The following is a 23,314-nucleotide window of genomic DNA, read 5'->3' on the forward strand; positions in this document are numbered from 1 at the left end:
GGACTCCCCAGTTTTGTTCTGCATGCCTACTCTTGACTTTTATTTCATCATCTCTATAAATTAGAACACTACTACAGGCAAAACAGACATGTTGAGTATTCTTTCTTCTGGCTTTGGTCAAAATTTTTCCATTCCAAAATCCATGTAGACAAGGTTTTGAGCACAGAGAGCTAATCCACAATGGCCAAGAGCTGAAGAGATAACATTTGTGTGATGTGTGAATTACAGTCAGGGAAGCAGCAGTTGTTGTCGTTGTTGTTGTTGTCGTTGTTGTTCAGGGTTTTTGTTTTGAATTAGGTGTATCTGTATGTGGGTGTGTGCACATTAGTCCAGGTACCAGTGAAGGCCAGAGGGTTTCAGATTCCGTAGGGTGGGTGTTACAACTGATTAGTACCTGCCCATGGGTGCTCGTAACCCAAGCTGGGTTCTCTGCAAGCACAGTATGCACTCTCTATGCTACGCCATCTCTCTAGCTCCTAGGGCACTGGTTTGTCTGTTTGTTTGATATTTTTGTTTTTTGTTTTTAACATACATTAGTGTTTTGCCTTACATGTGTCTGTGTGAGGATATCAGGTCCCCTGGAACTGGAATCACAGACAGTTGTGAGCTGAAATGTGGGTGCTGGGATTTGAACCTGGGTCCTCTGAAAGAGCAAAGTAAGTAGTGCTCTTTACTGCTGAACTCCAGCATCCAGAGAACAGTTTTTAAAGCACACATTTATTTACTGTTTTGCCGTAAAGTTCTGGGTTTCTGGCCTGAAGAGATGACTCGGCATTTAATAGCATATATTACTCTTCCAAAAGACCAGAAATTATTTCCCAGCATCCACTTGGGGCAGCCTATAATTGCCTATCACCTTCAGGGATATCATACCCTCTTCTGACCTCCACAGGAACTGCACTCAAAAGCACATACACATGCAGAGACACATGTATACACAGCTATAAATGAAAAATTAAGTAAAAATATTTGACTATATAAAATCATAATTTGATAAACAAGTATGATTTGTGACTGCCATAGCATTTATAAACATGTTTTCAAGTACTTTTTTGTGATTAAAGGGGGAAAACATCCTTGTTTACCCCTCCTAACCTTCTAATGTGCTTTAGAATGCTGCTAATGTATATGTGAATTAATTGTCCTATAGTGGTATTAGGAATTCATGCCAAGTATCTATTATGTAGCTTATTAAACAAAGGTGATTCTTATACCAAGTATGGTGGCACACCTTAAATCCCAGCTTTTGGGAGACAGAATTGGGTAGATCTTGTGAGTTCGAGGCCAGGCAAGTCTACATAATGAAACCTTTTCCCAAGAAACAAACAAGTAAGGAATATTATATTTCTTAGAAATAAGAAATTATTTCTTCTTAGAATAAATTATAAGAAATAAGAAATGTAAGAAAAGTTTCTTAGAAGTAACACTGTACTTTTTAAGGTTCTGAAAAAGATAAGACCTAGCCTTGGACATAGTCAGGACACAGGCATTCCTCCTCATTCAGCCTACCTTTGTATGTAGTTGGCCACTTGCTTTGTGAACTGAGTATTTCCAAATTACATTCTATTGAAAAACCTAGATAATCCTTGTTTTGATGTTGAAAGTGTATTGAAGTGTGTTTAATTTAGAGCATTGTTAATAATAAAATAGAGTTGCAAATTGTTCTGGCACATCATGAGATAATGTTAAATGAATTATTTAGTGTTAAATAAAAAAGTCTGTTAAAGTATTTTAAACTATTCATGGTTAATGAAAATATTTTAAGATTAAGTTCTTTTCAAATGCATTGTGTTTTCAGTCCATAGATTAACCTTTTGAATTTTGAGTCATAGGGTGTCCTCTTTTAATTAAAACAAAACTCTGGGAATTGACATTCTTAATATATAATAGAAAGGTTAAATTTTTTGTATGAGTGCTTTGTTTAAAAGAAAACAATGTGTTCCTTTATTTAAAATTTTTTGATGCCTTGAGACTCAACGTGGCACAGCTCTCTGATGATGAAATTGACTTTTAGAACTGAATGGGAGGTGTGCCTCATGATTATGAGTCAGGACGTAAGAGCTACAGATAAAGCCAGGGTGCAGGTACAGGCTGCCAGTTAAGAAATCATAGGTGTTTATTGCACAAATTTTAGAAAACTCAACAACAAAAAATTCTTAAAATGTACCAATTCTAATCTCTTCCCATCTTTCATGTAGTTCCATGTTTTAAAAAATCCGGAGAATGGCGGTAGTGGTGCACGCCTGTGATCCCAGCACTCTGGGAGGCAGAGGCAGGCAAATTTCTTGAGTTCAAGGCCAGCCTGGTCTACAGAGTGAGTTCCAGGTCAGCCAGGGCTACATAGAGAAACCCTGTCTTGAAAAACAAAAAAACAAAAACAAACAAACAAATCTGGAGAAGTGAGTCAGCAGTTAAGAGCACATACTGCTTTCCTGGAGCATGTGAGCTCACTTCCCAGCACCCATACTGTGCTGCTCTGAACTGGCACCCACATGCATGTGAAATACACACATGGAGACAGCATGTATACACATAAAGAAAAATAAGCCTTTTTAAAAAACTACAGTGCGTATGCTGTTTCTAACCTGGGTTTTGGTTTCTTGGCTGTATGCACTGCGCCCATTAATTCCTTAGAGGCCTTACTGTGCTGCATTCCTGAGTGCATCTCTCAGTGAGATTCGCAAGAGATAAGCCCATGTATTTTTCCAAAAATACCTTTATTTCATGCTTAATCTTCAATTATAAGCTAGCAGATATGGTAGGCAATTTTCTTAAGTATGTTACATTTTGTATTCTGATACCCTGCTGATGAAAAGTCTGAAGGTGCAATGATACCTTTGTGTCTTTAAAAATAGTCACTTTTGAGAGCTGCACTTTTTCCCTCTCAAAGCAGATTTTTGGATTTACTTTGCTTATAAAACAAATGCCTTAATTTTTAAGGAACAAAGCCAGGCGTGGTGGCGCATGCCTGTAATCCCAGTACTTGGGAGGCAGAGGCATGTGGATTTCTGAGTTCGAGGCCAGCCTGGTCTACAGAGTGAGTTCCAGGACAGCCAGGGCTACACAGAGAAACCCTGTCTCAGAAAACCAAAAACAAAAAAAATTTTTTTTAAAGGAACAATTTTAGTATGCAAATTAGTACATAATAAATCACTGCTGAAAGTTGCAGGTACTCGTGGAGTACCGTCTTCATGTTATATGTCGGGTTGTGTGTTTATTTTATTTCTGGAGACAGTATTTTGAGTTATGTTTAATTCAAACAGAGTTCTGCAGCATTGTAGACCAGTGCTGTCTGGTAGAGGTTTCTGTAGCGACAAGAATGTTTTGAGCACCACTATCTGATCAAGCAGCTACTAGTCACTATTCACTGAATGTTGATATTGGCTTTTTACCCATCCATATTTCTTTTCAGGATAGTGGAAGCTTTGGATTGATAAATTGTAAATGAATAGTAATTTAACACAGTTTGTTTTGCTTGCAGAGTTTGGTTTACCCAAGCAACATAGTTTCACAACTATGTACAGAATTATAATATATGATTTGTAATTGACATAACCATAGGACACCCCCCCTCCCCACTAAGCAGTGGATTCACAAAGCCTTCCTTCCGTTTTTTTTTCAGATTGCAAATAGAAGAATCTTCCAAACCTGTAAGGCTTTCACAACAGCTGGACAAAGTTGTAACCACCAATTACAAGCCTGTTGCTAACCATCAGTACAATGTGAGTCTTCTGCTTGTCTTTCATCGCATCTTGTTCCTTTCAGTGTCACTTGCAGCTTACTATATATATGACCCATGCCAAGCTTAGAAAAGTGCTTGCTCTATGTCGGGAGCTATGTGGGAGAAGAGAGCCGCTGTCCAAATTGCTCTTGATCAAATTTTACAAAGTGGTAATAGCAGTTTAGTTCTCAATGTTTCTAATCACAAAATAGTTCATAAATATAAATTTACTGAATTTCTGTTTTCTGTATCTCTATGGTTTACCATACCAGTTTTAATATGCCAACAAATTTTCAAAGATCATATATAAATATGTACAACTGTGTCAGTTTTTAAAAATTGTTTGCCAGTGTTGAGGTTCTGGAACAGTGGTAGTTGTCCCCGTGAATTATCAAGACTGCCCAGCTTTACTGCAGGTGTCATGGGCATCTCTATGGTCCTTCATTACCATGCCACGTGAGGACTGCCTGTGCTCTTAGACCTTGCTGTTAAGTAAATGTATAGAACAATGTGTGATAGACATATAATTGTCTTATTTATGTAAGCACATTGTATGTCAGTTACTTTTATGAGTTCTTCATTAAAATGGCTTGTCATTTTCATTTCTGGCTTTGAATTGTAACTACTACTATTACCCATGTGGGTTCAAGTAGTCTGGCTAGGACTTGTACTGACTAGTTTTATGTCAGCTTGATAGAAGCTAGAGTCCATTAGGAAGCAGCAGCTTTGTTTGGGAAAATGCCCCCACTAGACTGGCCTGTGAGCAAGTGTGTGGTACATCTTCTTGATTGATGGTATTTGGGGGGGTGGGGAATCGAGCACTATGGCTGCGCTGTTCCTATGCTGGATGTAAGAAGGTAGGCAGAGCAAGCCATGGGGAGCAAGCCCTAAGCCCCGCCTCAGTGGCCTCCTCATGAGGATCTGCATTGAGTTCCTGCCCAGAGTTCCTTGGATGAATTACTCCAAGTTGTAAAATGAAATAAGCCCTTTCCTCCCCAAGTTGCTTAGGGCCATGGTGTTCTATGTTTTATCACAACAATAGAAATGATTGGAAGAGTCCAATGTTTAACTACTGTGTCTGTTGCTGTGGAACACTAACAATGCTTAAGGAGCCTGGCGAACTGTGATGACTTCCTAACAAGAAAAGGAAGTCTAAATAACAGTTGATAGATAGGTGTTGCCTAATTTCCTTTTGGTCTAAGTTTGGGGAAAAAAATAATAAAACCTCTGTAAGATAGGCCTTGCACCCAGATTTGTTGCCCATAGACTGGTGTCTGGGTCCCTTGTACTTATTATTTTGTATGAGATAGCAAATGTCTCAAGGATAAAACACGTGTCTTCAGTGGACAGAAGACTCGGATCCATTCACGTGTCACAATTTACCACACTGACTGGCTAAGGAGGCGAGAGGCTGTTCACCTGTGAGCCCCTGGTTACGCTTTAGGGGAGAGTGAACTGAAGAGGGCTGGGAGGCTCGCTGGGGTCCGCAGCTTAGGTTCGGCTTCTCTTGTCTGTTGATGGAGATGAGTAGAGAGAAGGCTGTTTCTCCGTCCTCTTTTCTTCTTGTGTTTGTTTCCATTCTTAGCCCAGAATATTGTCTGTCATATGTGGTGCTAGAATGAAATAAATTCTAAAAATGTGTAAGTCGGTGATTTTGTGCTAAAACCATAGAATGTGCTTAAGAGCTATAGTTTTAAGAGTCCTAGACAATATGATGTGTACTGTCTATACATGTTCAAAGCACTCTATACAGGACTCCATATGTAGCTCTCTGGGGCCATATGAGAATGGAAAATAATGTAATAGGCTTGTGTTCATTTGGCCCTTTTCTTCGTTGACAGGCTTTTGCTGTGGTTCCAAAATGGGCCTTTGTCCTCCTCTTAGGGACCAGGCGTACATGCAGTTCTTACTCTGGTATGTTTTTATCATAGTAAAGGCATGACAGCTCATCTTTCCCATAGGTTACAAAGAGATAAGTGCTTTCTGGGGGTATAGTAAGACAAGTTTATATTATATAGTAATAATTCTCTCTTCTGCTTAAGACAGAAGAACATTGGAAATAAAATTGAGAATTGAGGATTGGTTGAATGTTTTAAGTTATTAATTTTAGATAGTAGGATCTAATATGAATTTACCCAAATTTTCTTCTTCACAAATCCTTTGACTTGCTGGAATTGTGACAGCAAGGATATATTATCTGAAAAGCTATTAGGCAGTCAAGTTCTCTTTGGGGGGTAAAAAGGAGAAAAGAGATAAGAAAGTGTCTAGCTATGTCAGAGATGTCTTTGAGTAGCAGATGTTTGCCTGTGACTGAGAGTCCCCTGGTGACCCACCTTCCGGAGCTGCCACCTCTTCTTCCTGTTCTCTGCTTGTGTCTTCCTTAGATCCCAAGTTGGGGTGTGGTGAACAGTTTCTTTGAAGTACAGAGCACCTTCTGTAGTGTTAACCACCATTTTTCCCCTTACTTCCATTGCAAATGCCCCCTGTGCTGCTACAGACCATTAGTCCTAAGATGAAAGGCAAATTCCCTCTAAGAGGATTGAAGCTGGAGCTTAGGTAGTAGGGAGGTTCAGACCTCTGCCTAGGTCATTTTTTGAATGACATTAACACTCAGCCTGGTATATAGAACCTCGAGTTTCAAATGCTTTCATATTGTGTTCTTTTTACTACTAAAGTTAGTACAAACTCATTATATTCTTTATTAAGGTATAAAGCTGTAAGACACCTGCTTTAACAATCTCTTCACATTAAGTGACATTTCAGTTTATAATAGCAGTTATAAAAATTGCCAGTTTGTTCTATAAAACCTTGCTAATTTAGCCAAAGAAGTCATTAATTTTTAAGATATTGAGAAATCAACATGGTTTAAAAATCAACAATTTAGAGGTCACATAGTAAAACTTTTAGTAAAATTTAAATCAATATAATGTTGAAATACTTTCAGAGATTTGCAGAGTAGTGTGTCATGTGACTCAGTGATTCATTTTAATCAAGGTTTTAAAAAGGAAAGAGCACATTTACATGCATACAGCATACATAGTCCTACTTTTGGGGGGCAGGGGCAGTGTTAAGGGATTCCCTACATTGCTTACAACTGAGAACACCCCAGCCCTGTCGCTGCTTAGATCAAAATTAAACACTTTGCACTTACTGCCAGAAAATGTCTATCAACATGCAACAATCCCGTGCCTCCGTGCCATCCTTGTGCTGCCTTTTTTTTTTTTTTAAGCAAGAGTAGAAATTGAGGCCATGGAGCCGTTCAGTACAGTCTCACATTATCAGCTTCTTGGGCTTGGTACTAAATCCAGGCCTTAAAGCCTATTAGGTAGTAAATATATATATATGAATAAGAAAGAGGGAAAACTGACACTCCTGCCTTACAATAATTTATCAGTCACCCTCTGAGTAGAAACTGATAAAGTAATCAGACCTGACAAGAATGTGGCTTTTTTCAAAATAGAGACCGACCGTCAGTCCCACCCGGTGAAGGCTGCCTCCGCTCTCCACCTGATGATGACTCGGTTGTCTTTTTTCAGAATTGAAACAACTCCAGATTCTTAAAACAGAGAGGAAGAAGTAGAGAATTGGCTTTCAGATATTTTGTCAGTACAAATCAGTCTATGGTCCTGAGAGGGAAGGAGGTTAGCTACCAGAGATCTGCTGGTAGGAAAGGAAACGCTTACTTCCCACCTCCATTTTTCTATTGGCTGGAGGGCAGCTGGCAATCAGATCTTGGAGATGTAGCCAGCAGCCCCTGCCCCTGACACCCGCTGCCACTGCCAAGACACGGAGCTAATGGCTTTGACTGAAAATATCTAGCCCTGAACTTGTGGGTTTTGTACTTTATTCTGTTAGCTGCTGCTAGTATAAACTGTATGAGTTTGCAATCCTGTTGAAAACTAAGTGTCCTAAACATGAAGACAGATCACTTTTTTTTTCCAGATGACTATATTTTGAAAGCAAGGAATAGGTTGTTTATTTGCTTGCTTGCTTGCTTGCTTGCTTGCTTGCTTGCTTGCTTGCTTGCTTGCTTTCTGGTGAAGAAAGGTTGCATTTGTGCGTGTTCTTGTACTGTGTGCATTGGAAAACCAAAGCTCGGCCTTGACTGTCTGCCTTCCTCACACACTCTTTCTGGCCTGTAAGATGGGTTTCTAGACTGAACCTGCAGCTCACTCATTCAGCTAGACCGGCTGGCCCACAAGCCCCACACTTCTGAATTCAGTTCCTCATTTTCTAAAATAATACATAATTTTATTTCGTCTATTTTAATTTTTAAAATTTTATGTACAGCTCATAATATCCATGTATTACTGTAGGATAATAATAGACATGTGTGATTTAGTCATTAAATTTTTTTGCTTGTAGAGATGTTAATCAAAAAGTATAATCACAGCCGGGCGGTGGTGGCGCACACCTGTAATCCCAGCACTCTGGGAGGCAGAGGCAGGCGGATTTCTGAGTTTGAGGCCAGCCTGGTCTACCGAGTGAGTTCCAGGACAGCCAGGGCTATACAGAGAAACCCTGTCTCAAAAAAAAAAAAAAAAAAAAAAAAGGTATAATCAGGCCAGCCATGATGTTACATACTTTTAATCCCATAACTCACTCTTAAGGCCTCTGCGTTTAAGCTCAGTCTGTGCTACATTGTACAGTGAGTTCTGGGCCATCCAGGGTTAGTTAAACCCTGTCTTTAAAAAAATAGAAAAGTATGATTAAGGTCTGGGTGTGTTCGCTGTTCAGTAAAGTACTTGCCTAGCAAACAGGAAGCCCTCAGTTTGAACCCCAGCACTGCCTAAAATTGATCATGGTTGTATATACCTGTAATCCCAGCATGTCCCAGGTGAAAACAAACAGATCAGAAGGGTGAGGTCATCCTCAGCTATATAGCAAGTTTGAAGCCAGCCTACGCTACCCTGTCTAAAATATATACTTAAGAAAAATTACTATGTAAGATTCCGTCCAACCCCTTATCTCTGAGTCAAAGTATAGATGCCATTGTCTGGTAGACTTGTCATTGGCTGCCTGGCACTTTCACATGTGTTCTCTGGTTTCATAAAGAACTGTCCTTTGCTGTCTAAATGGTGGTTCTCAATGTAGCTTGTACGCTAGAGTCACCCAGAAGGATGCTTTCCTGAAGAGAGGGAAATGACTTCAGATCAAATGTGGATTGTGTTTTAAGCTCCTGGGTTATTCTAGTTTGCAGCCACCAATCTAAAGACAGGAACTTTTTATAGTTGTCTGCCATCTGTGAAGAAGGGAATAGGGTTCTGTAATGGCACCAGAAGACAGAATCTAGTAAATTTAAGATGTATCTTTGTTACAGTCCCTACCCTCTTGTTCTGGGTTTAATAAAGGGCTTTTTATCTAGCTTTTGGTAATAGAGAAACTAAGAAAAGCTAACTGGAAAGCACTCATTGAAATAATAGGGTTGTTACATAAAACCTTCAGGTGACACCCTCCTCCTGAGAACTAGGAAGAAATTTTATGTTTATACATAGTCTTTTTCTTCTGTAAGACAGCCAGCCACTAGTCTCAAGAACTAAGGTTGTTGAGCTTTGAGTTTTTCAAAGTTGGGTGCATAAATTTTTAATTTTGCTCATTAAAATAGATGCCCGTGGGACTATATCATAAGGGCTTTTCAGCAATATTTCCCTGCTATTCTTTAATATAAGGATACACATGCCTTGTCTTTTTGGATTTGCATACCAAGGACTAGCCTGCTCTAAAGAATTACTTTTTTCCCTAGAGATGATGACACACTAATCAGAAATAGAAGCATTGACAAAGGAGAGAGGGAAGTAATCTTTCACAAGGATTTAAAATGCAAAACCATGATAGTCAAGGCTGTCACAGTCACTTCAGAAGTTGGAACAAAAGCCTCACCAAGACTGCCTTGACAAAACAATCAGAGCAGTTCTGCAAACAACAGTCTAGAAATTTACAGACATCTGAATTATAATATTTTAATTGGCAGTGGGTGGCATTTATAATTTAAGTCAGTGATTAAGGTTTTAGTAATAACAATTGAACATGTCTATACTACATTCACTGTAGATTTTCGTCTTGTAGTTACATTTAATCTTGAGTAACTTGTTTTCTTGAGGAAAATTAATTTTATCTGATAAATTTGGGAATATAAACATTTCTAACTGGAGACTAAGCTTAAAGTGTTGGCTCTGCAGTGATCTGATCCGTGGAGGCAGATAAAAGATCAGTAAGTAAAGTTCACATGACATAGCAATTCTTTGTTCTAGTAATCGTAATTTATACATTATCCTGGCAGCTAGTGAGCTGGCTGGCTGGCTGCTCTGCATAGCACTCCCTGTTTCCCAAGTTCATCAGTGAGAAGCTCAAGGAAAAGAAGCGGCATTACCTTAAAGCGGGTCTTCTCCTAGGTACAGTTGCTACTAGTATTAACAGTTAGTTTATATAGCCTTATTTATAATGTTAAATTGAGTAAAATACTAAGGGTACCGTTTTTATACTTTGTAGCTTAAAAAAGGAGCAGTTACTTCAAGGCCTTAGCTTTGTCTAAGTATAATATTAGGTATTGTTAGTAGGGCTGAAGAGGTGGCTGCAGATTGGCTGCTCTGCCAGAGGACTTGGATTTGCTTTCCAGTACCTCCATGGTGGGCTCACAACTCTTTATAACTCCAGCCCCAGGGGATTCATTGCCCTTTTCTGGCTTTCATGAGCACCAAGCACATAGGTGATGCACAGACATACATTTATACAAAACACCTACTGTACACATAAAAGGAAAAACAACAGCATTAGGTACTAACAGCTTGGTGCATTAGGTCTCTTTTCTATTACATGAACACTGGAACTACTTGGCTGATAATACCACAGAGGTAAATTTAGATTATGAAAATGTCTTAGACATTACCAAATGTCTGTTTTAAAACAGTTTTTTTTTCCTGTAAGTCATCCATAGTATGAACTCCAAGAACAGTAAGGATTCCGTTATCCTTTAAGAATGTAGGGTTAAACCAGGCAGTGGTGGTGCACGCCTTTAATCCCAGCACTTGGGAGGCAGAGGCAGACAGATTTCTGAGTTCGAGGCCAGCCTGATCTACAGAGTGAGATCCAGGACAGCTAGGGCTACACAGAGAAACCCTGTCTCGAAAAACCACACACACACACACACAAAAAGAATGTAGGGTTAAATTTCTATACATAAAAGCTCTCTAGGGAGGACTGATATTTTCATCGTGGCTGCCTTAGATATCTGGGTTTTCAGACTTGGTTTGGTGATTGGGGGTTTTGCTTTATAGCTGAGGATAACCTTGATCTGCTGAGGTTGAGGTGTGCTGCCCTGCCCCGTATGCATTTCCCTTTACTTAATTTAAAAAAAAAAAAAATATATATATATATATATAAAAAACACACTGGATGTGATGGCACCGAACTTTATCCTAACATTCCGGAGGCAGATCTCTGATTTTAGGGCTACAAAATGAAACCCTGTCTTGGGGGGTGGGGGGGTGGGGGAAGCAGGGTGTGGTGGTACCTGATTGTAACCTATACCTAGTGCATATTTGGGGTGAGAACATGCCACACAGGTGCAAGCACATATTTGTGGAAGCCACAGAACCATAAAGTACCTTTTTTTACTTTGAGACAAGGTTTCTCTTTGCCATGGGACCTGTCAGAAGCCCAGGCATCTGCCTTCTCAGCCCTGGGATTACGAGCACTCACCACTAGGTCTAGCTTTTTACCTGTACTCTGCGGGTGGAACTCAGGCTCTCAAACGTTTGCTTTGTTTTTTTGTTTTTTGTTTTTGTTTTGTTTTTGTTTTTTTGTTTTTTGTTTTTCGAGACAGGGTATCTCTGTATAACCCTGGCTGTCCTGGAACTCACTCTGTAGACCAGGCTGGCCTTGAACTCAGAAATCCGCCTGCCCCTGCCTCCCAAGTGCTGGGATTACAGGCATGTGCCACCACGGCCCAGCTTCTCATACGGTTTGCTAACTGAACTATCTTCCCGATTTTCAGGGCAAAGATAATTTTCTACAAATGATTAGTACCGGGAGATAACAATGGGATTGAACTACTTTTCAAATTTTATTGACATTCATTAACTGTACAAAATACTAGGTTTCGTTACAGCATTTCATATATGTCTGATACGTGGTGATCATTCAAGCTGTTAACATGCCCTGCTCCCCCTCACTGCTCCTCTTCATCTACCTTCAGGCTCTCCTACTTGCATATACTATCTCTAGGTTTCTTTTTTCTTTTGTTGTTATTGTCATTATTATTATTACTACTACTAGGTTTACTATTTCTGTAATGAAATGCCTTAACCAAAGCAACATGGGGAGAAAAGGGTTTATTTGGTGTATACTTCTGTATTACTGTTCATTATTCAAGGAAGTCGGGACAGGAACTCACACGGGGCAGGATCCTGGAAGTAGGAGCTGATGTAGAAGCCATGGAGGGGTGCTGCATATTGGTTTGCTCAGCCTGCTTCTTTTAGAACCAGGTACCAGCCAGGGATGGCCCCACCCACTGTGGACTGGGCCCTCCCCTATCAACCACTAATTAAGAAAATGCGTTATAGCCATATCTTTTTTTTATTTTTAAGATTTATTTGTTTTATGAATATGAGGGCACTGTAGCTATACAGATGGTGAGCCATCATGTGGTTGCTGGGAATTGAACTCAGGACCTCTGCTCACTCCGGCCCAAAGATTTGTTTATTGTTAAATGATGAGTACACTGTTGCTGTCTTCAGACACACCAGAAGAGGGCTTCAGATCTCATTACAGATGGTTGTGAGCCACCATGTGGGTGCTGGAATTTGAACTCAGGACCAATCAGTGCTCTTAACTGTTGAACCATCTCTCCAGCCCTATAGCTAAATCTTATGGAGACATTTTCTCAACTTTAAGTTCCCATTCAGATAACTCTGCCTTAAGGTCAAACTGATACAAAAATAACATGTATGTGTGTACGTATACATTCATACTAGCTGCGGGGTCCATTTAGTATTGCTCACATGTATACACTGAGCACTTGGTATTGGATAGCCAATTTGGGGCTCGTCCCTGGGGAAGATGTGATTCTCCCTGGCTCCGCGATCATCAGTCGCCATGGCTCCTCATTTAGAGGTAGGACTTGCTGAGTTGCATGTCAGCTGGTATCATTATTCAGGTCTCATTTGGGCAACTATAGTGTTGCAATTTGATGGGTGCAGCTTCTGTCATATACAGAAGACTGTCTCACGTCAGATGTCCTGATCCTGTGGCTTTTGAGTCTTTCCACTCCCTCTCTGCCATGCTCCTTCAGTTGTGTTGTAAATGTATCTGTTGGTGGGCACCCCAAGGTCAGTTGTTCTCTGGTTTTGGCCTTTTGTAGCTTTTTGAAATGTTCTCCATCTGCCTCAAAGAGAAGCTTGTCCTGTGAGAGCTGAGAGTTGCTTCCCGTGCTGATGTATGGAGATGTGGCACTGTGATGATGGTACACAAAAAATGCTCCTGCCGTCTCGGTTTTATGTGGATGAGAGGGATTTTACTTTTTATGTGAAAAATTAGAGAATATTATGCATGTAAACTTGGAGGACACCTGAAATAAGATAAAATGAAGATTTAGAAAAAAATAATTTACTGGCGTCAGCGCTGAGTGTATCTACCTCTTGTTGCCAAACCTACTCAAGTGTGTAGATGTGAAAAGCAGCAGCACTGGTGAGCGGGAGGAGGCTGGCGCTGGAACACTCCTGTGGCCAAAGCTCCTCCAGCTGGTACCTAACAAGTGCAGTTTACTTCATAAAAGTGTCTTACTGGATCTTAATTAATCAAAAACAAAGGACCTCCATGTTAGTTTTTGGGCACTCCAAGCTAGCTGGGAAGAAACCCTCCTTGGGAAAAATGTGTTTTTTATGTGTTACATAAAGCTTCACAAGAAACTAAAAGTGGTTTATAGACCAGCATTATAACTGTCCTAAAGTTTGAAAGGTACTGGGAGTCCTGGAGCAACCAGAGTCCCCAGTTCTGAGTCCCTGCCAGAGGCCTGATAGTGTGAAACTCCAAAGATAGTTTTCAGGTGACTAAGTCCTGTTTCCAAATGATTTATTTCCAAATGTTTAGTTGATACCTTTCCTTGTTTTTGCCTGTAGATTGAATATGAAAGGAAGAAGAAGGAAGATGGAAAGCGAGCTCGGGCAGACAAACAACATGTCCTCGACATGCTGTTCTCAGCCTTTGAGAAACATCAGTACTATAATCTTAAGGACTTGGTGGACATCACAAAGCAACCGGTGGTATGTATACATTTCTACTAAGCTTTAAGTGGGTGGCGTGGTAGTAGTGAGGAGAAATGTGACTAAGTTCCATCCCCTCTGCTAATGGCAGAGTTCAGGTCGCCACTCAGAAAACAAATCTTAATTACTGCAGCTCTGTCTTTCAAGCATGTGCCTCATTACTTTAGATTTAAGATGCATTTTAGAGCCATTAAAGCGGCTCAGTGTGCAGAGTCACTCAATTCAAACGCCTGATGATACCCAGCGCCACTGTGGAAGCAGGGAACCTGCTTCTGAAAATTGTCTCCTGACTGCTACACACAGCCAGGCACTGATGTACACAAGCATGTTTGCACACATAATAATAAAATGTTGGGGCCTGCGGAGGTGGCTCAGTGGGTAAGAGACTAGTTGCTCTTTTAGAGGACTCAGACGTGATTCTTTGCACCTACCATTCTTAACATTAATCTGAGATCTATTAAGCATTTTGCAATCTTTTTAATTTCTGCTAAAATGTCCATGATGCAGCGTTAGGGACTCAGCTAATGACTTATTCCCTTTGGCAGCACAACCTGAGAGACAGCATCCATACTAGATTAAAATGTTTTTTAAAAAAATAATTGTTAACGACCTATATTTCTTCTGTTTTAATGAAGTTTGCCTTTGTCACTTTTATATATAAATATGCCTACATGAAAGTCTATCCCAGGGCTGGAGAGGTGACTCAGTAGGTAACTGTTCTTCCGAAGGTCCCGAGTTCAAATCCCAGCAACCACATGGTGGCTCACAACCATCTGTAATGAGATCTGACGCCCTCTTCTGGCATGTCTAAAGACAGCTACAAAATACTCACATAAAATAAGTAAATAAAATCTTAAGAAAGAAAGAAAAGAAGAGAAAGCCTATCCCAGACATTGACAGCAAATAATATATTCCTACAGAATAAAAACATACTCATAGTTAGACACAGGGAACTAGACGGAGTAGAGAGAGGGCATTCCAGTGATGCTAGGGAAGCAAGTTCCTAAGTTCTTGTTCTGAACATGAGGTATTAGGTTTATTCCTTTCACATTGAAGGAAAGGGGTTATTAGGATGTCTCTCTGGAGTAGATATGGTGACTTGTCTTTATAATCTTAGTACTCAAAGACTCCAATAGGAAGATCCCAAACTCAAGGCCAGTGTGGACTACATAATACATATGTGCTATGTCTGCAAAAACTGGTTCCATTCAGATTCTTGTTGTTGTTACTGCATTTCACTCTTTTGTGTGTGGAGGGGGTGCCTACATATGTGTCTGTGGGGAGGCCAGAAAAGGACATTGGATGCCGGGAATTGAACCCAGAACCTCTGAAAGAGCAGCTGGTGCTCTTAAACACCGAGCCAACTCTCCAGCCCTGGTCAGATAATTATTATGTGGTGGTACTTAGTGAATTTTTGCACTAGATCTTCTTCACTGGTGATCTAGAGTGGTCCTCAGGCGTTCTAACTTAATTAGTGTGTGCAGACATAGGTTTTCCAGAGAACAGATGGTAATTTGTATCGAATGCTCATCTGATGTGGAAAGGAAGTCTGCTGTATAATAGAGTCATTTAGACGCTGTACCACCTCAGCAGCCAGATCCTTTTTGGAGAGGAGGTCTTGCCATATACCTACTAAAACTTGCCCTTTACCCAGACTGGCCTCAAGTTCCTGTGTCCCCTCCCTCGGCCTTCTGAGGGCAGGTCTGTACCATCTCTGGCTCTTGGCCTTGAGTCAGTACAAGCCCCCACAACAAAGCCTCTGAGCGTTGACACTGCTGTGACTCTGCATGGTAACCCTCTGATGCCATTGTCTTCACATTGACACACCTCTCCTTACCTTCCTCCCTTCCTCCCCATCTCTACACATCCCATCCTGTGGTGTTCTGAATAGGAATGGCCCCCATAGACTCATAAGCATGAGTGCTTGGTCCAGGGGCAGGTGGCACTATTAGGTGGACCTTGTTGAAGGAAGTGTGCCCCTGTGGGGCAGGCTTTGAGGTCTCATATGCTCAAGCCAAGCCTAGTGTGGCACACAGTCTCCTCCTGCTGCCTGCAGATCAAGATGTACAACTATCAGTTTCTTTTTCACCTCTTATGTCTGCCTCATGCTGCCACGCTTCCTGCCATGATGATAATGGGCTAAAACTCTGAACCTGTAAGCCAGCTCCAATTAAATAATGTTGTCCTCTATAAGAGTTGCTGTAGTCATGGTGTCTCTTCACAGAAAAAAAAAAAAGAAAACAAAAAATACACCTAAGCTACAGACCCCCACCCCACTTTCTTGCTGTCTTGCTGCCTCGCTTACATAACTAACTCCAGTCTTCTGCCGCAGCTGCTGCAGTTCTGGGGCTGCTCACCTGTGATCTTTTCTTTTTTCTATTCTATTTTCTTCCTAAAAGCTTTCATTTCTGCAAGCAGACTTGCTCATCACAGAGACTACCCTAGGGTGTTCTTTCTTTCATATATATCATAATATATAGCTTATGTGGGCAACCAGAACAGTAGACGTTTCTCAAAGATAAGCCAGTTTGCAAAGGTCAAGCGTTGGAACCTGATACAAAGTCAGGAATATGCTATCCATTGAACGTGGTGTTTGTATAGGATTCAGCTTTTAGCTTTTTTACTCTCTTTACAATAGGAAACAGTTGGGGCTGTAGAGATGGCTTAGTGCTTAGAGTGCTAGCCACCCTTCCAGGGGGCCAGGATTTGATTCCCATTACCATATGACAACACATGACCATCTAGAACACAAGGGATCCACTGCTCTTGTCTGGCTTTCATGGGTGCTAGGCATGTATGTGGTGCACAGACAGAAAGACAGACCACTCATATACATAAAATAAAATAATTTTAAAATAAAATAAATATAATTTAAAAGTAATAATAAAAATAAATATGAAACTTCAGAGAAAACCTGTTATTTCTCCCCAGCATTTGGAGATGTTTGTTTGCTGTGTTTTGTCTAGTATTCCTCCCTGTGTTATCTCTAATATAGAAGCACACATAACATTTCCTTTAACAGTACAAGCCATTTTGTATGTATGAGAACACATGTAGAAGGTTGAAGATAGTTTGGGAGAATTAGTTCTGTCCACCATGTAGATCCAGTCGTCCAGCTTGCTACAGGTACCTCGACCACTGAGCCATCTCATCAGCCCTGCAGTGTATCACCTTTTTTTTTTTTAAAGATTTATTTATTATTATATGTAAGTACACTGTAGCTGTCTTCAGACACTCCAGATGAGAGGGAGTAAGATCTCATTGCAGATGGTTGTGAGCCACCATGTGGTTGCTGGGATTTGAACTCAGGACCTTCGGAAGAGTAGTCAATGCTCTTAACCGCTGAGCCATCTCTCCAGACCCATATCACCTTTTAATCATAATATCAGTTGAATAATTGGCGTGCTTTTAATAGAGTAGGTTTGAGACTCAGTAAACACTGAGTGCAACTTAGTGCCCATACTTTCCTAGTCCTGCCCAACAGTTGCTTCTTCTCAAAGTTGGTGGTCCATAAACAAAACAGTTACAGCACTGTGTCAGCATTCGAGTGCGATTGGCCAGGATTCGTGGTTCATTTCCAGACAGGCCTAAGTAAAGGTCAGAATAAACAGTAAAGGTGTGCAGAAGTGGCTAGCAGGTAAGAGCACTGGTGTTCTTTTAGAGAACCCAGGTTCAGGTCCCAGCACCCACATGGCAGTTCACAACTTTAGGTCCCAAGATCCAGTGCCCTCCTCTAGCTTCCAGAGGTGCCAGGCATGCATGTGAAGAACATTCTTCTTTGCAGGAAAATACATGCCTAAAATGAAAATAACTAAATTTGGGGCTGGAGAGATGGCTCCATGGTTAGGAGTGCTTGTGTTCTCCCAGGGGCCCAGGTTTGGTTTCCAGGGCCCATGTGTTGGTTCAGTGTCTTTGACTGCAGCTGTTCCTGGGGCAGCTGATGGGCACGCATACAGACCAAACACCCAGTCACAGAGAATGAAATAATTCTTTTTTAAGATTAGAGAATTTGAAATAATATACAAATAAACTTAAACATTTTCAAGCATATTGTACTAGGGTTCTGTGAATTAGTGGTGATTTTCAATTACAACGGACAGCCAGGCGGTGGTGGCGCAAGCCTGTAATCCCAGCACTCTGGGAGGCAGAGGCAGGTGGATTTCTGAGTTTGAGGACAGCCAGGGCTATACAGAGAAACCCTGTCCGTCCCCCCACCCCCAAAACAAACTTGCTGTCCATATGGAAACAATTTTCTTCAAGAAAGAGTCTTGTTTATGTTCGACTTTGTTCAAGAAGCATTAGCAGCAAAGAGAGAAAGCAGCCAGGGCTCTGCATCTGGGGCCCCCAAGCTCATCTCAGCTGCCTGAGCAAGACTGTCGCAACCTTGGACAGCCTTATTTCTAGACTGAAACTCTCTGTAACTTTAATTATCGATAACATGTAGAGCCACACACTTAAACTGCTGGTCTGGAAAATTAATTTTTCTTTCTTTTTTCACTGTGTAGTGCAGGCCAGCCTTGAACTCAGTGAATAGTCTAGCCTGGCCTCATACATGGCTTCCTTCCTGTGTCAGCCTCCTAAAATGCTGGGACTATAGATGTTTGCCAGCACATGAAGTTTTATTTCAAATAATTCTTCCTAATTTAAAGCCTTTGCAGAATAAACTTTGTATGGAACTGTACAGATCAGTGTACCTTAGTATATTGAAAGTCACAAAACCATCACCACAGTCAGCTTTAGAGCAGTTTCACATACACCCTCCAAAATCTCCTATCCATTAGCAGTCACCTACCCCCAAATCCTAGACAGCTACAGATCTGCTTTCTGCCTTGACACGTTATCCTGAATAAGAATTCATATTCAGCTATTTTTCAAAATAAGTGCTGTTTTCTCCTTTATTAAGACCTGGCTGAACCCGGCAGTGGTGGCACAAGCCTTTAATCCCAGCACATGGGAGGCAGAGGCAGGCAGACTTCTGAGTTCCAGGACAGCCTGGTCTACAGAGTGAGTTCCAGGACATCCAGGGCTACACAGAGAAACCGTGTCTCAAAAAACAAACAAACAAACAAACAAACAAACAAAAAGAAAACTTGACTGTCTGTTTTCCGGTGGTTAATGATTTCAAGTATATGTAATGTGTTGTTTTGGTACCAAATTTAAGCTATTAGAGCTCCCAAGTTCAGCCTGTTACATATACAAGTAACTATTCCAATAATGCCTTCAACCAGAGTTAAAGGAGCCACTTCTAATCCCAGCATTTGGGGGGCAGAGGCAGGAGGTCAGCTTGAGGCTAGCAAGGACCAGCCAGGGCTATACACTGAGATGTTGTTTTAAAATTAAAAAGAAAGTGAACTTTATCTGAACCCTTCAGACCTGTAAGGCATTTGCCACTGCCAGACAGTTGAGGGTTTTTAGCACACAGATATTAATGCAATAATTATCTGATTTTTCAACGTTTGAATAAAATGTAGAGTCAGTCAGGGTTTTATCCTTTGACCATTCCACTACCCATCTGTCAGCTGCTTAAGAGTTTTCAAAGGAAGAAATACAAGCAGTGGAACCCAGAGAAGACAGGATGGGGGTGGGCACAGTGAAGGGAAAGAAGGAAACCGCAGGCCCTTGCTGCACTGAGCCCCTGCACCAGCTTCCCTCTGTTCACAGTTTATTCAGTCTGAAGTAGTGGGAGCATCTGGTCCTCTCTCGCTGTTTACTCCTAATGTGTACTTTGTTTCTTAATGAGCAAGCCTTCGCCTCAGAGTCACTAACTGCTTCATTAGTAAGTAAGTAAGTCCTTTGTTCTCTCGACATCGCTGTCAACTTGCTCGCACAGAACATTCTGTCTATAACAAACACCCTTCCACTTGTTGTACCCCATAATAAGACACACATTCCCCATGTGCCACCTGGGGCTCACATTGGGCACTTAGTTTAAGCTTTTGGGGCCAGTTTTGTGACTAGATGCCAAGCAGGGTCTGTGATTAACTTACTGAAAGCATTAGGAGTGGTAATCTGCTCCCTGTCAGAGCTGTTCTTAATCAAGTTCAGCTGATTTATTAGTATGTAAATAATGCTTATCGCTGAAATATCTGACAAAATGCAGACCAGTCAGTCCTTTAAGGTTGGCCGAGCTGGAGAAGAACAGAACAGCCTTGGCGGGCTGGATGGTGTTCAGCCAAGGAGCTAAGTCCAGGATTCATGCGCCTAGGCCGAGGTTTGGGTGTGGTCAGGGAGTCCACTGGCCAGGCCTGACTTCTCAGTCACCACAGTTTTATCTTGAGCCACAAATACAAAGCCTGTCCTGATCCTCTGGCCCCTGTGGTCAGGTGCACTTGGCTGCGTCCTTATCAGACACTGTGACACTTGGCTCTGCCATCGTTGCCTCATCCACATCCCGTTGATGACGCACTAAGGCTGAACCAGTGTTAGAACGATGTGCTTGCTGCATTATGGCCCACATGCTGAAGGGAGCCAGCAAAGTCCCATGGGGCGTGAAGCTCTCCCTGTTTCTGGTGTCCTTTCTGAAATGCAAGCATTGAAGTAGGGAAACTTGCTCAGTTTTTAAGTGTGCTTCTTTCTGCACAGACTTGCTTGTCAGTTGAAATGGTCCAGTACCCATCCTCAAAGAACACCTGTACAGGCAGGGCAGGGGCCCTTCCCAGTGCTCTCTGCCACACCCTGTATGTGCCTCTCACTACACTTGCCAGTGTGTATGCCTGTCTGCAAGGAAGACTAAGGAAGACATCAGCGGTGCTAGAGTAAATACTGGGACAGATAACAAAGGGGAACAAGGGCTGGAGAAATAAATGGCTCAACGGTTAAGAGCACTGACTGCTCTTCCAGGGGTCCCGAGTTCAATTCCCAGCACCCACAAGAGGCTCACAACCATCTGTGATAGGATATGATGTTCTGGTGTGTCTGAAGACAGCCACAGTGTATTCATATAAATAAAAATAAATAAATCTTTAAAAAAAAAACAAAGGGGAACAAGATTAACAATTTTCAACCTTCATAAAACTTGTAATATTTCATCTCTCAATTAATTCACTTTGCCTCCAACATTGTTATGTGGTCAGATTTGCTTTGTTGCATACAACTACAACACAGTTGAGAGAGACATGGAAAGAGATAAGAGTCGGTCTAAGCACAGAAAGAACCAAAACTGGGTTATTACAAAGACTGGGCTGGGGGGGAGGGGGTCTAACATGGAATGCTGGGCAGTGTAGAATGGATTCTGGGTTGAGATAACTACTGAGGAAAATCGTTCAGCAAAAGTGATATTGGAGCCTAAACATAAAGGATGAAAAGGTCAGCTATGAGGAGCAGGGAGGCATTACAGGGAGGAGGCGGCTGGCATGCAGACCCCAGAAGCAGGTAGATAGAGAACAGCCAATGGGGGAGAGGCAGGCCAGGAGGGACAGCTTTGAACCAGCTCACTCTTGTCTGTTGTGCTGGCTAGTTTTATGTCAACTTGACACAAACTAGAGTCATCTGAAAGGAGGGAGCCTCAATCAAGAAAGTCTAAGATCTGGCTGTAGGGCATTTTTTAAATTAGTGATTGATGGGCGAGGGCCCAACCCACTGTGGGTGGGGCCATCACTGGGCTGGTGGTCCTGGGTTCTGTAAGAAAGCAGGCTCAGCAAGCCATGGGGAGGGAGCCAGTAAGCAGCTCCCTCCATGCCTCTGCATCGGCTCTGCCTCCAGGGTCCTGCCCTGTGTGAGCTCCTGCTGGACTTCCTTCAGTGATAGACTAGGATGGGAAAGTGTAAATCTAATTAACCTTTTCCTCCCTGGCTTGCTTTTGGTCATGGTGTTGCATTATAGCAGTATTAATTCTAGTTAGAATGTCTGGACATGTTTTTCCCCTGTTGCTACTACTTCTTCCTCTCTAAACACTGTGCCTACTCCTTGCTAAGCTATTTGATTTGGTTGGAGTAAAATATCTTTAGTTGTAGTTTGAAACTTCCTAAAAATTAAGGAAATTTGAAGGCAGAACCCTACCAGAGTTGTAGCCTGGTCAGATGCTGTAGTTCTAATTCTGTTTTGTTACTTGACCAGGTCAGAAGAATGTGGTCCTCTCATCCCCTCCTTGTATTGTAGTGAGTCTGTGTGCTATGTTACCTAACCAGATTGTAGAGTGAGGACTTTGTCTTTTTGGTGGTGAGCCTCGCCTCTCACTGCTGAACTCTCTCCCCATTCCAATGAAAATGTTCTTACCATTTCATGTTGAACCCTTTTCTGGCTCGTCTGTTTTCTTGGCCAAGATTATAGATAGGCACACATCTTGTAGTTAGAAGAGCTGCTTTTCCCTGGGCTGCCGAAATGCTCCTGCTGACTGCTGTTTGTTTGAGCCCACTGCTGTGCATCCACAATCATGATTGTTTGTGCAACAGGATCTTAGCAGCCTCACAATGAACCATTCTTTGGAATTTCACAAAGATGTCATTCTTGGCACCTAAACTGAGAATCATTTGTGCCTAACCCATCATTTTCCATTTATGAATCCAGTTTAATTAGAAAGTAGTTTATGAACAGTGTCCCATTTTTCAAGTGTAATTTGAAATAGCAGATGGTAGACGTGCACATTACCTGCTTGCCCAAGCCTAAATGCTTACTCATTCACACTCATGCCTTTAGCAAAGCCAACTATAGAAGGTGTGGGAGGCAGACAAGCCGCCTGGGGAACCCAGGCCACAGTCAGTCCGTTGCTGCCACCTGCTGGGGCCTGTTTGCCAGAAGGCTGTCCAGTAGACAGAAGCTAAACATTCCAAGGACCTCACAGAGCTCTAGTCTCTCAGCTGTTACATTTCTAGGAGACAAGCCTGGTGGTAGTGGCGCCTGCCTTTAATCCCGGCACTCCGGAGGTGGAGGCAGAGGCATGCTGATCTCTGTGAGTTCAAGGCCAGCCTGGTCTACAGAGAGAGTTTCAGAATAGCCAGAGTTACATAGTGAGACTTTGTCTTAAAAAGAAACAAACTTCTAGATGGCAGCCTATCTGTGGATTAACAGATAGTGCTGCATTGTTTCAAATCAGAATAGGGATTTGACTATTTGGTAACATATCCTATTGAGGTTCTGAGAATAAAGGATATCAAGGGCTCAAAAATCCTGCAGACTTGTAACAGCCTCACAGCAGATATGGCTCTTCAGAATCAGCTAGGGATTTGGACAGAAAAAGGAAGAACACAGATTTGAGCTCAGTCTGCACAGCTTAATGAGACCGTGTCTCAAAAAAAAAAAAAAAAAGGACAAGTTTGGGTCTGGTGACACTTGGAGGCAGTGCCAGGGAGATCTCCACTATTTTAGGTCAAGCCTGGTCTACATAGATTGCAGGTCA

At 41.7% G+C, this 23,314-nt stretch overlaps 1 protein-coding gene across 1 annotated transcript in view; it reads left to right on the forward strand.

Annotated features, from left to right (window-relative positions):
• Positions 1–23,314, forward strand: part of Gtf2f2 (general transcription factor IIF subunit 2) — a 117,274-nt gene that overhangs the window by 91,010 nt on the left and 2,950 nt on the right. The window contains exons 6-7 of the mRNA XM_052190921.1: positions 3,623–3,722; positions 13,837–13,980. Coding sequence (XP_052046881.1) covers positions 3,623–3,722; positions 13,837–13,980 — 244 coding nt within the window. The remainder of the gene's footprint in view (positions 1–3,622; positions 3,723–13,836; positions 13,981–23,314) is intronic.

Source organism: Apodemus sylvaticus, chromosome 8 (assembly GCF_947179515.1).
Source record: "Apodemus sylvaticus chromosome 8, mApoSyl1.1, whole genome shotgun sequence".
NCBI classification, from domain to species: domain Eukaryota; kingdom Metazoa; phylum Chordata; class Mammalia; order Rodentia; family Muridae; genus Apodemus; species Apodemus sylvaticus.